Source organism: Gallinula chloropus, assembly GCF_964237585.1.
Source record: "Gallinula chloropus genome assembly, chromosome: 9".
In the NCBI taxonomy this organism is placed as follows: Eukaryota; Metazoa; Chordata; class Aves; order Gruiformes; family Rallidae; genus Gallinula; species Gallinula chloropus.
Genome location: NC_140094.1, coordinates 11,514,736 through 11,532,128, shown reverse-complemented (window position 1 = coordinate 11,532,128; position 17,393 = coordinate 11,514,736). Strand labels below are relative to the sequence as shown.

At 53.8% G+C, this 17,393-nt stretch overlaps 1 protein-coding gene across 1 annotated transcript; it reads right to left on the bottom strand.

Annotated features, from left to right (window-relative positions):
• Nucleotides 1-8,870: 8,870 nt before the first annotated feature.
• Nucleotides 8,871-17,057, bottom strand: RHCG (Rh family C glycoprotein; the record flags this gene model as incomplete). Its single annotated transcript, XM_084268213.1, has 10 exons — nt 8,871-8,936; nt 9,121-9,194; nt 9,363-9,487; nt 10,022-10,158; nt 10,500-10,637; nt 11,334-11,500; nt 11,894-12,041; nt 12,783-12,933; nt 13,407-13,593; nt 16,847-17,057. The coding sequence occupies 10 exons, from the start codon at nt 17,055-17,057 to the stop codon at nt 8,871-8,873; spliced, it is 1,404 nt and encodes a 467-aa protein (XP_084124339.1).
• Nucleotides 17,058-17,393: the final 336 nt, after the last annotated feature.

Here is a 17,393-nt window from a genome sequence, read left to right as displayed (position 1 = left end):
AGTGTAAGAGCCCACCACACCGGCCCCACTCGGTCAGTGTGCAGCAGGGGCCGTGACAATAGTGGGGTTGAGACAAAGCCGCAGCCCACGCTGCACACACTGGCGCCTTGTATGTCTATTTACCTCCTAGAGTGGTTTATGCTAATTTATTGGCGAGCGACGACCACTTCTGCATACTGATGTGCCGCCACTTCTTTCTGAGCGGGGGCCCTCGTCTGCAGGGAGGCCCGTGGCGCCCCAGAAAAGGATGCTGCAATGCTCAAGGCTCCCCATGTGCCCTCCAACCCAGCCAAGCTGCTGGGTTGATTGCATGATGGGTCTTTATTTCGGTCCCCGTTGGATATGGGGTGACGAGACCATCCCTTTGCACAGGGATGTTCCAGGTGCTGGAACCAAACTGAAGCAAACCAAACCCATAGCCATGGGATGGAGCTAAGGGCACAGAAACGCTATAGATAGCTGTGGAGACAGCCAGATTTTCATATAAATATATCTCCGCTGTGTTCTGCTGACATGTGTGAGTATGGGAGGGTGCTCACAAGTCAGGAAGACACTAGAAATCAGGATAAAATTATTTTCTTCTTTCCTGAGTGCTTACATTGTGTACTATTCTTTGCTGCACAATGGTTTATTTCAGCACTGGGACATGAATTCTCAGATCAGGTTTTACTGGCTAGTCCTTGAAGGCAGATTTTCCTGTCTTCCTCAAGAAGACATGGTGCTGCCCAGCCCCTGGCCAGGGAAGCGCCCTTGTGCTCTCCCGACGGGGATTAGACCATCAGGAGGACAGTTGGGTGTCTCTCTCTGCAGACCACGTTGTTCCCAGAGGAGGGTTTTATGGAGCATTTTCAACACAGAGGCTGCCCAAAGGTTTTAGTGGTTCAGGATCCCCCAGAGAAAAGTGAATTTGAACAGGGAGCTGTTGCTCTCACCCACAATGCACCTTCCAGCACCTGCCAAGCACAAATCAAGCTGAAGCCAAGGCTTGGAGGCAAAGCCAAGAGAAACAACTGAGGCAAAAGGAATATAGTCAAAAGCAAATGATTTTCATGCTGGGGATTTGCTGTTTGTAGCACATGGAGCTCCTAGAAACCTGGTCAGTGTCGTGATGATGTGAAGGCTGGGGACAGTCAAACATGGGTCTTCTCGTCCATGGTGTGAGCACGGGGTCATCATAGTACAGACACTAAAGTGAGTGAGTAGGGGAGTTTACCCAAGAGGAATGGAGGCCATTTGCCAGTTCAACTGAGCAGTAGGCCAGGAAGCTTTAAGATACGTGTCACAAGTCCTTCTGTCTCCCCAGGAGAGGATGAGGATGTGCTCCAGCCCCCCAGCTCTCTTACTGCAGAGCCGATTCCTGGCTGCAGAGCAAGGCAGGCAGTGTGCCCATGAAGCAAAGGATGTTTCTCATTGCTCATAGAGCCACCCAAAAAGAGGGAGAAATCTGTCCTGAAGTACCAGAGGAGTGGCAAAGTCAGGAGCTTGCCCCTTCCAGGGCAGCCAACAGCTGGGAAAAAAGGGTGACAGAGTTAGCTGGACAGTTAGGACTGCAGGATATGTCTCAGAGGTCAGGAGACCTCACCTGTGCTTTGTTGACTCAAGCCTAGAGAGCCTTGAGCATGCCCTTGAGAAGCTGCTGGCTGGGAGGGATTTATGTGGGGCGGGTGGCCACTGTGACCTCAGGCTGATAGAGCACCTGCACTGTACCACTGCCTGCCCCAGAACGCCAACGATAGGTACTCCTATTCCCAGGAAGACTGGAGAAAGCCATCATGGCTCCAGTGTGAGTTTGGACAACCTCAGAATCCCATCCTGCTGGTGCTAGACGTGGCCATGGCATCAGCACTGGTGATGTCCCTTAAACTGCCAAGGGATACTCCAAACCAGGGGAGAGCTCCGCTCACCAGAGAAGCCAGTTTTACAGATGCTTGTGCTTCTAAAGCTACAGAAAGGGTCTGTATCACAGCCATGGATCTGGCCTTTTGTCTTTCAAACATGAAGGCTCAGGGTTTCTTGTCACGCTGCTCAGTGCAGCAGTAACTCTTGCAGCCCTTCTGGTATCTTTTCCTGGGCCTTTTTGCACCCACCGGGCACAGGGCACAGCTGTGGGGAGGGATCAGCCGTGGGTGCCATGTCAGAGTAGTTCCCCTTCCCTGTGGAAAGGTAAAGAGCCTCCTTATGGGTGTCTTCCACAGGCCTCCTGCATGTCAGCACACCGAGCCCTGGTCACCTCCCTCTATCATGAGATCAAGAGTTCACAGGAGCCTGAGGTCAAGAAAGTCTTCCCAGGCCTAGAGTAGGGACGAGAGGGTTTCTCCAGGTTTCCTACAGCAGTGGCAAGGGCGGGTTTCCCGCAGAGGGCTGAGCACAAAGAGCCTGAGCTGCCATGCACCGTGTGTCGGCAATACTCAGGGGTGTCTTTGCTCGGGGCCGGTGAAGGAGGTTTGGCAGCAGCACTACACAGTCACGGGAGGGCCACACGCCTCCTTCCCCCCCTCCGGCACCCTGCCTGCGAGGCAGGGCAGGCAGGGCAGGCAGAGCTCTGGGAAGGTGCCAGCCTGGCAGCCTGCAGCCCTGCCTGCACCGCTGCCTTGCAGGAGAGGAGGGAGATGTGAGCACCATGTCTTAGGCGAGGGCACCTCATGCTGGCAGCTCCAGAAATAGCCTGGAAAGCCTTTGTTTTAGTGATTTCCCTTCTTTCTCGCAGAGCGGTTTGCCTCGCCTGGTGCTGGCGGGGAGAGAAGGTGCTCCTGAACAGCATGAGGTTATGGGCACCAAAAAGCTGGCCCAAAGCTAGCCCTCCGTTTTCCTCTGCCACATGTCCCACTGCAAGCCCAGGCCCAGAGTCACCTCTGCATGAGGCTAAGCCAGGCTCTACCTTGCCCAACAGCTGTCCTCAAGGTCCCGCTGCACCCCAACCCACCAGAACATGGAGGCTGTGGGTGTGAGGGGTGGCTGCCTTCCTCAGCCTGACTAGGGACATCCTCATGCAGAGCTGCAAACCCACAGCATTTAGGGCTGAGCCCCTGACCCCAGTGCCCCTGCCCTCCAGAGGCTTCTGCATCTTCCCTTTCCTCTCAGGTCGAGCTGCCTCAGCAGGGGCATCCCCAGGCCTCGCTGGCAGGCTGTTATCTGCCAGTCAAAGGTGGGTGAGAAAAGAAACAGCCCCCCCCACCCCCAAACAAGATGTCTGGTGTGAATCTCCTGATCCTACTAACCCAAGGGCTCTGCTGGAGCTGGCCGCATGCAAGCGGCAGCCCCGGGTCTCGCTTAGCAACAGGGCACGGAGCAGCCTGCGGCTGGCGGGAGAAAAAAGGGTCTTTTCTTGTTGGTGAAAGATTCATCGTTGGGCTGAAAGTGGCCCCTCCCCTCTTTCAAATACTTGTCAGCGGGGAGAATACAGCTTAGATACTGGGCTGATCAGATCATGGCTAATCTGTTATTCCTGGCCACGAAAACTGCCGGAAGACTTTCAAACAACTTCACTGGGAGCGTGTGCGGCGGGAGGGAGCAGGCAGGAGACACGGAGCAACTGGCAGCCCCGCGCCGGCATCCCCAGGGCATCTCTTGCTCATGGGGTGTGCAGGGCGGGCAGCGCCGGATACCCCACCACGCACCAGTGTGGTGCCATGGGCAGGGATGGTGGAGGGGAAGGTGCTGGTGCTGAATGGTGGGAGCAGAGATGGGCTGGCCACAGTGTCCTCTGAGGTGAGGACCAGGCCCTCCTGGCTGCATGGCTTTTTCTCCCAAACCAGGCGATTCAGAGGTGTTTGTCACTGTGGAAGGACATTTGTCACCCGTGTCTGGTGCTGCAGAGGGTACCAACACAAAGGTGGCCAGCTCTGAGAAAGGTGCTTTCCTGGTTATTCCCACCTTCTGGGCTGAGGTGTTTGGAAGGGAAAAAAACAGACCAGACAAATCAGAGTTCATACTCAGTGGTTTGCAGGAATTTCACGTGGTGGCCCAGATTCTGCTCTGGTACATAGGGGTACATCAAAGAGATGCTGGTAGCAGGAAAGGTAGGAGAACACTCACAAATATCTCCTACACATCCTGCTATGTCTGGCGCTGGGGTCAGTGTGGGCACCCAGCCCAGGGGATAGGGCAATGCATGGCTAGAAGCCCACTTCTCCCTACAAAAGCAGGGTGGATGGAGCTGCTTTAACCATTGCCACTGCACACATGGGTAAGACCCGATCCCCAGGCCTGGCACATGCTGTTCTGCCTCTCCCCAAATGCTCTGCACGCCCATGCGTCTTGCCTTGCTTCCAAGCTCTTTTGCTGCCACTGCCTTGCCTGGCTGCATGCCACTGCCAGCCTGGCTTTAGCCCTAAATCTAACTCTTCTGGGCTCAGTACTAACCATGGTTATGGTGCAGGAGGACCTGCCATTGAGATGGACCGTTGGTGGGACAACCGTGCCTGTGATGGAAAGAAAAACTACCCTGAAGTGGCTCAAGCTGATGGAAGCCCGTGAGAGGGGGGCGGATGCCCAGTGAGCCTGGGGATGGGCCCGGACCCTGTCAAGCTCCTCTTAGTCAGGAATAATTAATTACCTTCTCAAGGATCTCAGCTTCAGCCCTTCCCTGCTCATGCTCCAGCCCAGGAGAGGAGGGAGGGAGGAGACGGCAGCGAAGAGGGTAGAGAATTAATTGGACATTGTGTTGGGAATCGCCTCCTGGTCGCTGTCAATCTTGGGAGTGAACAGCCTCTTGTCTCACTCAATAGGAACTTTATATGCTCCTTTAATCCTTCAGTCCGTATTGTCAGAGCTTCCCCCCTCCTCCTGTCTCTCCTTCCCACCGCAGGACTTTTGATGACCCCAGCTGTCTGAGGCAATACAAAGAAGCCCCTTAACTAACACCCTGTGATCTATACAGGCAATAAAGAGCTCCCCTTGACAAGGATTTGCGGGCAGAATATATGCAAATGCTGGGAGGTGCGCGGGTGGGGAGGTGTGCCGAAAAAACCGCCGCGCGGCGGGGCATGGCGCGCAGCCCTGGGGATGCAATGGCCCAAGCTGGGATACAGTGCAGGTGAGGGATGACTGGAGAAAACCAAGGCTGGCCTGGGCTGGCTGGGCATTGCACAACCCGAACATGGGCTAAAGCAAAGAGGAGTGCCCTGCTCATGTGGGCTGCAAGGCCAAAGCATCCATGGGCGCAGAGATGGGGTCTCCTGGCCCGTGCCCCCCTGTGCTTTACTCCTCAACGGCCACCTCCCGAAGTCAGGAGGCCATGCTCCTTCCCACATTAGCACATGAATGGGGTTAGGGGTGGGGGGGAGGCGGGAAGGGGGGCAAGCCCCCACTGTCCACTCAAGCAAACAATTTGGCTAGCAAATTGACATAATTACAAGGGACAGAGAGAAAAGAAAGGCGAGCCCCCTCCCCTGCGCTCCAGAGGGCCCGACCCCTGCCGAGTTACTTAGACCCTTTGTGCGACTCAATGCTAGGTACTGATGAGGGGACGTATGCCCTTTTCAAGGGCCCTAAGCGACCGGCTGCCCTAATCTGATTACAATTTACAGCGCTCCTTCAGAAGGGGCTGGAGCGGTGCTCACGCAGGCGTGGACACGCCGGGCCTGATACGCAGGCGCTTGCACCGGTGCAAAGGTGGGTGGACGCGCTGGGCAAAGGCCGGTGGATGCACGTGGCGAAGGCGGATGGATGAGGACGGCGGTGCTGTGGCCAGCAGGCCTGGCACATGTGTGTGAGGGCACGCTGACACTGCTGCAGCGAGGACGGTGTGGGGTTTGGTGTGCTGGTTGCATGTGGTCAAGAAGGTTGAAGGCATGTCCATGGGGCAGGGGACTTTGCATGCAGGGCCAGCGGGAGATCTGCTGTGGCCAGTGTCTCAGGCACGCAACGAGCCCAGTTCAGCCCAAATCTGGTGCTTGTACTATGTACTTGCACCCACACCCATGCACACATGCAGGTGGGGACCCCCAGGCCTCTGCAGATGGTCACCAGCAGTAGTGGGGGGTACCAGAGGTGAGCAGAGTCTGTCTCCTGAAATCTCTGCAGCAGCTTGCAGGAGCGGGAGTACAAGCAAAGCCCACCACCTGCCTATTAAAAGCGGGATTAAATGATGCTGTTCCCCCCCGCCCCCTTCCCGCTCTCTCTAACATCATCCCCTTGGGGAAACCACCACCTTTACACGAGATTTTCCTTTTTTTTTTTTTTTTTAACCTCTTTTCTACTCTGTGCCCCATAGATCCCAGAGGATTAGCAGCCAGGCCAGGCCTTCCAGCCTCCTTGAAGGCGGGTTGTTTCAGCCAGCCCCCCCATGGGAACCTGCCCCATGACAACTTTGGTCAATGCCTCTGGTGCTTCCCAGCCAATTTGTACCACCTAATCCCTGCGGGTATCGACAGCCCCTTTCTCACACATCCTCCCGCCTGCCGGAGCAGCCCAATCCTCCACTCCCTGCGCTCCCCCGTTGAGAAACCCTCCGTCCACTGCTGGGGCCGCGACCACACTTCAAACACGCCAGCCCGACCCCGGCATTGTTTGCCAGGGAATTAAAACTGCAAGGCCAGCCCCAGCGAGTGATTTAGGTATTGAGACCAGACTGAGCCCTGCAAGAGCATGGGCAATAAAACGCTTCGCTGCCCAGCAGCCTGGGCAATTTAGGTGTCTTCCCACGAGGAGGAGGAGGCAGAGCTTGGAGGGTGCAGAGTGGGGCTGGGGCTCCTTCTGCTGGCATGTACACATGGGGTAGGATCATCTCCTGGCACTCACAGACCTGTCCCACCAGAGATGCGGGCTGGTCACCTCACTGAAACAACACAGGTTCTCAGTCTTTGCATTTACTGATCCCTGTGGCCCCTTGCAAGTTTCTGTGAGGAAAGACCAGAGGCCACAGAGTCTGACCACTGTATCTGCATGGTGGGACACTGCCTCTCTGCGGACTGGCATAGCTGATGCTTGTCTGGGACATAGCCAGAAGCTCAAATGGGGTGGAACAGAAGGGCACTGGTCCCATGAGGCAGTAGGAGGTGTGGTGCCTGGAAGGTCTGCTTCTGCTTTCAGGTGGTTTTGAAGACTTGGGGCAAAATGTTTAGGACTCCCCTTTTGAAATGGACTGTCTACGGCACCTGACAATCAATGTCCCCATGATGGTTTCTGACAGGCTCCACAGACGAAGCTGGGAACAGAAAATGTTTGTTACATCCTTTCCCAAGTGCAAAGAGACTGGGAGGAGATCTTCCTTCAGCAGATCCCAACACAGGGAAATCAGGAATTGCCCCTCATTTTCCTGTCCCTGCCATGGGGAAAGGACACAGGTCAATGTACACTCAGGCTCTGCAGAGAACACTCTCTGGATACCATTTCTACCTTGTCAGACCTGCTTTTGCCACCGTAAAAGAATATATAATATACCATGAGCTGGAAAGAGGGATGGAGCTCCTGATGGCTCAGCTACAGTGTTTCTGAGTTTCCCCTTAGCCAATAAGCCCTTTCTCTTTAGCCCACACCGCTGCTGTGACTGAGATCATTCCTATGGAGTATTTTATACATTTTGTTTTGTTACTCTCCTTTTTTTCAATGGTGGGGTTGTCTCAGGCAACACAGAGGCAACACCTGCCTCTCAGAAGAGAGCATCTCCTGCTCGTGGCTGTCCCCATCCCTGCGCCATGGCGGGGGAACACAGTGTTTCGGCGCCTCCTCCTCTGTCACAATGTTTTTCAGCTCCACCAAGCAAAGTGTCCAATTAGAGCAGAGCCTCCTTGCTTCCATCTTTGCCGACATTTAATTAACATGCTGCTGCTGGCAGCCGCTGACAAATTCCAGAAACATGTTGTAAAGGGTTTTTGTCTTTACCCAGCATGGAAAATGAGGGTGTCATATCCCAAGGGGATGTGAATAGCTACTTTTGACTCCCCCCCTCAGGTGTGAGAATTACAGCTAGATGCAGTGAAGACCTATCAGCCCTCCTACCTCCTTTTTTTCCCCCCTTTTCCTCTCCTGCTCCTCATATCATACTACCTTGGAAAATATGCAGGTTTTAGGCCTGATTTTCCTTTCTGTCTCCTCCAACTCTGGCATCCAAGTCTGATGGTCCAGTTACGAGCTGGGGGCTATGCTTTGGGCTCTTGCCATCAGGACAGCATTGGTAAGTGGAAGGAGAGTGCTAATGACATTGGGAAAAAAATGGATGAAACCAAAGCACAGGAAAGGGTCTTGCCAGCTTGAACTGTGCATGCAAACAAGGCTCCTGAGGACCTGATAGAGACCTCAGCAGAGCAGCTGAGAAGGTGATGGTGGAGGCACATAAAAGTGCAGCCAGACACAAACAGGCCCTTACTGATGCCTTGGATGGCGGCATGAGCACAGGGACAGCTGCTGCTCCCCAGCATCCCCCCGCCCCCCAAAGCACCAGCCCAGCCTGTGCTTCCGACATGGGCTTGGCCCCACTGTGGAAAATATGAGCTGCTGCTTCCAGCTGCTGTATTTTAAGGTGCCAGGTCCTCACAGCCTGAGCTGAGAGCCCCTCGCTCCTGCATGGGCACTCCTTTGGACCCGGGAGTGTCCTGCTTTACCCCGGCAGCGTTGAGCTCTAACAGCTGCTCTGCGCAGCCGGGGAGAGAGATGGGGTGTGGGCATCATCCCACCCGGCTCCGCTACCCACGCAAGGGAGCACAGGCCGGGAAAGAAGAACACGTTTTTATTTTATTCAAAACAGCTCGTTACAAAAGCGGGAGAGAACAGTCGGGGCAGATGCCTTGTCATCACGGGGAGACAACCAGCCTTCGCGTCCGGCTTGGAGCAGGGCCCCGGCTCCTGCCGTGGGGGAAGAGGCGGCGGGCGCAGCCCGGTCTACCCCGCTGATGGGGCAGCGAATGTGTCCGGGGGCGGCGGAGGGCGGCTCAGGGCGAGGCGGGCTTGTCAGGGTTGTGCATGTGGTACACGTCGCTCTCCTCGTCCTCCGGCACCTGCGGTGCGGCAGAGCCCCCTCAGCGCCGCCTCAGCGGCCCCTCACGCCGCGGGGCGACAGCGCCATCTTGTGCCTCCCGCCCCCGCCCGCCGCCGGCTTCGACCCCAAACCCCGTCCGAAGGGCTCGGCCCTGGGCTGGCCTGGCCCGGCCGCCCCCCCCCCGCCTCTCCCCTCCGTCTCACCTCCCAATAAATGTCGTCCTCAAAGCAGTTCTCGGCGGCGGCGTCGCCCCAGATCGGCAGCTTCAGGATGGCCCCTGGAAGCAGGCGGGCAGGGCGGTGGGTCCGGGCCATCACGCCGTGCGGGATGCAGGCAGGGTGCGGATGGCCGGAGTCCGCCCGTGCCGGCAGCAAAGGGGCCAAACGTAGCCTTGGGGACAGTGCTCGGTGACACAGGCTGGACTCAACCCTCCCCTCCTGCTTACCTACAACAGCCCCTCCTGCAAAAGCTATCAGCAGAGACACCATGATGCCAGCGGCCTGGAACCCTCCTTGGACACTGGGTGTCCGTGTCTGGTATGTGCCGGTGAAGTCAAATGCCTTGATGAACCTGCCGAAGGCAGAAATGGCAAGGATCGCTCTTCCCTAGCTCCGGAGGAGACATGCTGCCCTGCTGTCTTGGGGGCTCCTCCCTAGCCCCATCCCTCTTCTGCAATTGACCAGGAAAGTGTTGCAATGACACAAAACATCCTTCACTTCCTTCTCCCCTTGCCCCTGGCAAAGCTTTACCTAGGGCGAGCCCAAAATATAAACATTTCTTTTGTATTTCAGACTTTCTGACTCCCAAAACAATGCAGGGATGGAGGGAGGCACTTCCCCACCCACCACACCCCAGAATAAGGCCAAGCAGTGGGCTTGTGGCTCACATTTTGAGGTCACCACAAGTCAGCTGCGAGGTGAGTCTTTTACACTTCAATAAACTTGACACAGTCAGTGCACACCACGATTTTGAGGGGGAAAGTGGCAACTCTGGACAATTAACAAGGACATTCTGTGATCCTGTGACTGTTAATTGTTCCTTGCTCCCAGCACAAAGAGCCCCAGGTAAAATCTATTCACAAGGAAGATTTTCAAGCTGACTTACCCCTCCTTTCCATAAACATCCTCTGTGGCTGCAGCTGCAGTGATGGCCCCCACAATGCCCCCAATAAGGCCTGGCATGGCATGGAGGTTGTGGATGCCGCATGTGTCCTGGATGTGCAACCTGGACTCCAAAAAAGGCTGAAGGGAAGGGAGGTAGAATGATCAGAGACACGACCACAGCCATGGAAAAGATTAGTTCCTTCCTTGGAAGACTGGGATAAGCAGAGAAGGAAGAGTGATGTGTCCCATTAAAGAGCTAAGGGCTTGTACACAAAGGTGTGAGCCAAGCTAAAGATAAAATAACAACAAATCCTCCAAGCACTGTCCTGTTGGGAGCCTGAGCCTTCCTGAGCATTTTGGGGCAGTAAATAGTCAGAAGTGTAACTACATGTGGAAAGCAGAAACCCTCAAAGGGAAGTGAATCCATTTCTGGTCTCCTTAGCAGGACCAAGGCTGCAGACCGCTAGAGCAGCACTCACCGTGAGGTAGACATACCCCACCGTGGACACGATGCCGCAGATGAACCCGACAATGAGGGAGCCATATGGAGTCAGCATCATCTCTGCACTGGTGCCCACGGCCACGCCACCCGCCAGCGTTGCGTTCTGGATGTGGACCTGCAGAAGTAACCGCCCTGTCTTGGCACCTCTGAGGAGACTGCAATTGCTCAGGGATAGTGCAAATGGCAAAGCAGGAGAATCAGCTCTGAAAATGTTTCCAGAGGAAATATCAGGGCCCATTTTCCTGCTTGTTGGTGAAAAACAAGAGAAGAACAGGCAGCCTGTCTGTAGCACAGGCGCACATAGACTCCCACTCCCTGTACCACACACATTCTTTGCATCCACAAATCTGGGTGGGGAGTTGTGATGAGATGGAAATTGTCTCACCCATGTGTCATGCAAGCTCTGCTGTCACAGAGACATGTCACCCACACACATAACACGTACAAGTCAGCCCCTCGATTGCTCACGAGCTGCCGCGCAGGCCCTGCTCAGCTCGCTGACGAGCACTGCCAAACACGGCTCTGCAACATGCCCATCAGTAGCTCTCTGGGCAGAGCGAGTCCAGTCTCTGCTGTGACTTAGGTCCACCATGAGCAGGGCATCACCCTACACCTTGGGCATTGCAGGACTCACTTCCCATTGGCTTACTCAATATTGCCTCTGTGTTTCTGCCTGGAAGCTGGTTTCACCATCATACCCTGAAACCCCGTATCTGTTCAGCAAGGAGCAAGTGCCAATCATTTCCTGGATCCTCAATCAATGTCAGTGTAAGTCCCCTGGGCAATGCAGGGCTCTCTGCTCCCAGCTTACCATGTCAAGCTTGCCTTTCTTCTGCAGCATGCTGGAGAAGGCCACTGTGGTGAGGACACAAGCAGCCAGCGAACAGTATGTGTTAATGGCAGCGCGGTGCTGGGCATCCCCGTGCTCAGAAATTGCTGAGTTAAAACTGGGCCAGTACATCCATAGATACAGGGTACCTGATGGGATGAGGAGGAAGGGATGAAGTGGAGAAAGAGAAAAGAGAGAATACAGGGATTGAAAAATACCTCTAAAGAAGATCTTTCTGCACAGGGGGAAGTTAAATCCCTTAGTCCTGCTACCCCAGAGATACACTCCCCATGATGGGACCAGCATTAGGAGGGACTGGCAGAGAGGAAGAACCAAAACATGTCCTTGTCTTCTAAGGTGTCATCTCAGCCCAGACACTGAGGAAGGGAGCTGAGTAGCTCTGAGGGGTGGGAGATTGTGATACAGCTTCTCAGCTGCAGATCCTGTTTTCAGTTTGGTTTTCCCAGAGACACAGGAGGAACCAGCCCTCTGCAGCCATGCATCCTGCATGTACCAGCACCCCTGTGGTGGGGCTGACTCACCGATCATAGCGAAGAGGTCGGAGTGGTACACGGAGCCCTGCTTGTCCTTACTTTGCTCCAGGTTGGGTCTGTATAGGATGCGTGTCACTGTGAGGCCAAAGTAGGCTCCAAAGGTGTGAATGGTCATGGAGCCACCTGCATCCTTAACCTGCAGCCACGGGAAAACAGAGGTTTATTTCTGCAATTGCCACTTATTCTGGAGCTGGAGTCTGGTTTGCATCATGCCCAGCTTGTCTGCCCCACTCATCATTCCAGCCTGCACTCAGTCATGGAGAGACACGGACAAAAATGCTCTGGTCCTGCTACCTGTCCTGCTTGCCTGGTCATAACACTCCTCTTAGCTTGCTCTTGGAAGGCATTGAAGCAGAGGGGAGTTTCTGACCTGTCCCCATGGCAAGTGGATTGCAGCAGTAGCCAGGTTGGCTCTCGTGCACTCAGGTCTTCTGAGAGCTCATTTGCTTGCCAGTCGTCCAAGCCCTCTCTCAGAGGACAGGAACCCTCCCTGCCTCTGCCAGCAGACATCTTGTCCTCTTTGTCACTACAACACCCATCTTCCAGCAGGGAAAACAGAGAAGAGGGAAATCTCAGATATAAAGAGAGCAACTGGTCCCTTGTGCTAAGACTCCTCATCTGCCTGGAGACATGGCAGAGAGACCGAGTGCTCTTGAATTGCCAGGCTTGTGTGTAAAACCCCAGAAGATCTCCCTTCTCAGGGAAGTACCATCTGCTGACCCCCTCCTTTGTAATCTGTCTACTTTTCCTGCCTTAATTCTTGCATTTCAAATGCTTATGAAGGCAGTGGCTTGGTGGAGCTGTAGCAGAGGGAGACAATTTGGAGAGATGCAGGGAGGAAGGAGCAGAACCAAGTGGGCGCTGCCTAAAGCCTTACATGAAGCAGATTGAGGAGGATGTACTCGTTCACAGCGAAGAGCGTGACTTGAAACAAAGTCATGACGAGAAGCTGAATGGGGCTGGTCTTGCCCAGGATGGCCCCAAAGGCAATGCACACAGAGCCCACGCAGAAATCAGCATTGATCAGGCTGGAAAAGGGGAAGGATAATTATGGTTTAGTGAGGAAATACTCTTCTGTAACTGACCCTCACTCACCCCCACGTCTAGATATCCCAGCTGATGACAAATAGGTGATAAGGAGTCAGCCCTGAATTTCCCACTGACCTTCCTCTCATCCTGACACACTGTCCAGGAAAGGTGCTTTCCCCCAAGGTATTTAAATAATGTGGACTACATATGTTCTCAGCACTAGCATCCACAGTGCTTGGCTTGAGACTAAGAGGTGAGGTTTGTTTCACATTTCCCTTTGGGCAGGACCACTGTAATGGCACTACCTTTGGGCTAAAAGGTGGAAAGCAAGTGCAGGTATGTGGAGGGAAGACATTTTAGAGACTTGTTGGCACACAACAGAGGGACAGGCATTGCCAGCTGCTGGGATCCCATCCCAGCTCTTCCACTGGCTAGTCAAGAGGTGGCATTCCAGAGCCCACGTCCTCCTTACTTCTCTACTCCAATGAGGATCTTCCCATTCTTGAAAGAGTGGAACCAGCCTTGCATCAGGAGAGCCCACTGGATCCCAAAGGCAGCAAGGAGGAAGTTGAAACCCACAGCTCCAAATCCGTAACGCTTGAGGAACGTCATGAGGAACCCAAAGCCCACAAAGATCATCACGTGGACGTCCTGGAAAGCTGTGCAGAGGGAAGGCACTGTCAGTTCTGGGGGGGTAACAGGGCTGCAAGTGCCATTTGAAGTCGGCGGTGAAAGGACATTAACCACATCAGTGGTAGTAGGGGGGACATTCAAGGAACATTGTGGGTTTGTCTCATGTCCCCACTTTTCTAAGTCTGCAAATGGCCTAGCTTTTGGAAATTAGATTTTAGGTAAAAGGCTTAGTTTTGAAAGTAAAAAATGTTCATTAAAAGCTGTACACAAGGGAAGACCAGAAACTAATGGAGTGTGCCAAGGAAAGTAGTTTTTATTCTGATTATTTTTTTCCCTTTTGTAAAAGATGTGGAAAATGTCAGGTTAAAAGAACAGTGAAGATCTGTTAAAAACAGATAAATGGTCATTTTGGGTAGGCCCATCCAAGGCAGGGTCCTGGTAATGGCTCAGAGCATGAAGAGTACAGGAACAAAGTTTATGTTTTTAAATGCTACTGAAATCAGTGGCAAAATACCCTTGAGACCAGGATTCCACCTTGTGAGATTTTTGAGTGCTTAAACCAGAGAGACCCAGTTCTTCCCACAAATGCTCAGACCTGCTAGCTTGAGCCCCTCAGATGCCCTTCCCCGGGGGAAACCCAACCTGCCTGAGCCTCTTGAAAGAAATTCTTGGTGCAATAAACCTGCTGTACTTTTTAGTGCTGCGTGTTTCTATCAGATAAGCATCACTTTGTGATTAAGTGAGCTGAACATGCTTACACACTGAACCATGTGCTCTCACACTGGAGGCCCATGAGAAGAGCGGGAGACCCAAGGCTGGGTTCCCCTCTCTGGAAGACTCCCCTCAGCAAACCCATGCTCTGGGACAGGGAAACGCAGTGCAGAGGGAGCTGTGCCAGCAAGTTCTGCGTTGTGCAGTGCACAAACCAGCGTAGCCACTACAACCAGCAACATCTGTGTCTCAGAGAAGGCGCAAACTCAGGGCAAAGGAAATGCAGTCACCCAGGATCTGCTCTCCCCTGAACCTGTGCTGAAATCCAGCAGCCCTGGATCTGCTCCTGTAGGGATGGCAGGGTTGTACCTGCTGCTTCCACTGAGGGCTAGGTTTCGTCCTTTGGTGCTTTACCAGATCTTGTGACTTGTCTAAGGACAAGCATTTGGATAGGCTCCAGCAGTGTAGTGCCATGGTGCAGGGACAAGTTCATCTGCTTGTTTTCAAAAATGTCCCCTATATACCTATGAAATCATTGTTAAAAAACCGAAGGAGACAAGATCTGCAGCTGACACTGCTCAGCAGAGGTCACTTCAGGCGCGCTTCTTTGTGCTTCCTAAGAACCAGTCTTCCTAAGTCTGGCTTTACCATCCCACAGACATTCCCTCTGCAGCTATATTTATTCTCCCTACTTCTTTTCTCTGGCATAAGATGGAATTACTTGCTGCTGTTTGCCTTACATATCCCCACTTTCATCCTAAAAGCAGAGATACACAGGTCAGAGTTAAAGCTGCAGACCATGCCCCCTCCAAAACCACAGTGGATCCCCACTGTGTGTTAGACCCTGTACAATCCCAGCAGGAAGAGCAGGTCTTTCTTCATACTGCACCCAATCTAAAGCCTTTTTCTAAACCTTGCATTTATTTTCCCTGGAGAATAACGTTGGCATCAATCAGTGGCAGCCCAGGTGCTGCGACGCCCTAAAGGTTTTGTAACCCTGCTTTTGTGGGAAGGCAATTACTGTTGCTATTGAGAGGAAATGTTTGGGCTATGGGAGTGCCACCTGTGCTGAGAGAATCATTTCTTTTCCTTAGAGAGTAGGGATTCCAGATAGGACACATCAACGTGTGGTTCAAAATGACAAGGAGTTGCCTCGCTAACTGAACCTGGCAATGGCCACCACTGGCACAACTACACACAGGCTTCCTCCTGCATGCCCTCCTGATTGTCTCTGGGTTTGGAGGACCTGTCAGTTTGTCACTCCTATCCCATTGCCATTGCAGACAGGTCCTAAGGACAGCAGCAGTTGTAGAACGTTAATATAAATGTTCCCTGGGTGTTCAACCATCACCACTGTCTCCTGAGCGGTGCTGGATTGACACAGGGATCAAAATATTAGGGCTCAGTCCCCTTCCCATCTTTGCAGAGTGAGAATATTTCTGATTAGACAACGAGAAAGACAATCTCTTCTTCTGGGCATGTGAGCCTTTCCTCAGGTCTGAAACAGAAATGTAATTCTGGAGAGCTAAGCAGTTGCTCTTAGGTTGATTTAGCTGTGTGAATCCACACAGCCATTTGAGGGGGATTATTTGGCGTGGTGGAGCAGGGGTGGCCTATGAGAACAGAAGAGATGTCACGTCCTTAGCTCCCACAACCTCTTTCTTAGACCCCTGATGTCCTCCCAGCACCTCAGTGAGAAGAGCAGCCCTTGGGCACTGTCGCTGCTTCACACCAATGCATGTGTGAAGGGCAGATCTCAAGGGAGAGCCCAGGGCAGCCACGGCCCCTAGACTAACCCAGAGGCTGGCAGAGCAGCAGGTTTCTGTAAGCAAATCCTTTTCTGAACTAGCTAATCCTCAGCAGCTACAGGTTTCTATAGCTCCTTTGATTTAGCAGGTGTTTTTAATGGAAATGTTCTAAATAGATGCATGACTCAGGCCTGTTGCTTCCTTGGAAACAATTGCCTACAGAAGCAGCCTGTTCCCAACGGCTCACAAAGATGACCAGCCCTGGAGATCAAAGCCAGCCAAGGGCACCGCCTGGCCAGAAGGGCTTTAACTACCTGAATAATCCCCGTGGATATACGATGCAGCGGCCCAAGAGCCCTGGGAACCTGGCAGGTTAGGAGGGCTCCGGCATCGAAATGCCAGTAGCTAAAGGGTAATTTACTAGTCTGGGGGAGGATGTAGGAAGGGGAGAAAGATGTCACAGGATCTCAACAGCCGTTCCTCCGTATGCACAGAAAAGCTTGCTCTGATCCAGAGCTGAGGGAGGGGGCAGCAAGCCGAAACTTGCAGGGTGCTGGGAACACGTCAGCACTATTCCTGGAAAAAAGATGTTATGTACTGGTGTCACAGTACCCTGCTGTTAGAGCCCCAAAAACATTGGAGGGCCATGAGGCTTTTCTCTAGTGTACCCCAAACTGGCCTCAAGGCAAGAGCCCGACTTTCCAGCCATTAGTGGATATGTCACCTCTGGCAGGCTCTGCCACGGGGTGCGATGTAGATGCAGTGGTAGGGATGGAATGGGGACCAGCCAGTGCTAGAAGTAGGCTTTCCAAATACTCACATGGGTATCGGAAGTAGAAATCGTTCTCGATGTCGCTGGTGAGGTTCATCTCTCGCTTCTCTTCCTCCCAGTGCGCATCGGCTTCGGGGTTGAAGCGCACGAAGACCCCGAAGAGGACGATCATGGCCACCTCCCAGAGGAGGCAGACGAGTGGGAGCCGCCAGCGCATGTACGTGTTCTTCGCCATCCCCTGGTGCCTTGGCCGCTCCATCCACAGGGACACCTGGGGGCCCGGCAGACCGTGTGAGCCCACGTCCCCCACACACAGCCAAGGCGGGCGGCATATATAGGTTGGAGAGGGCGAGGTGGGGCCCAGGGAGGTGCCTCCAGCAGGATCACGTTTCAGAGTGCGGGAGCTTCAGCAGGCTTGCTCCTCTGGCCCTCCTTCCTCCTTGGGAGGAGGGACGGGTCTCAGCACCTCTTCTCTGAGCAGCTCAGAGCACTTCTGAGCCCTGCCTCCCTAGGGACGAGTAGCCATGGAGGCTAGTGAGAGTGGGGAGTGGACCCAGGAGTCCAGCCCCCTGCTCTGCCCAGCCCCACACCCCTT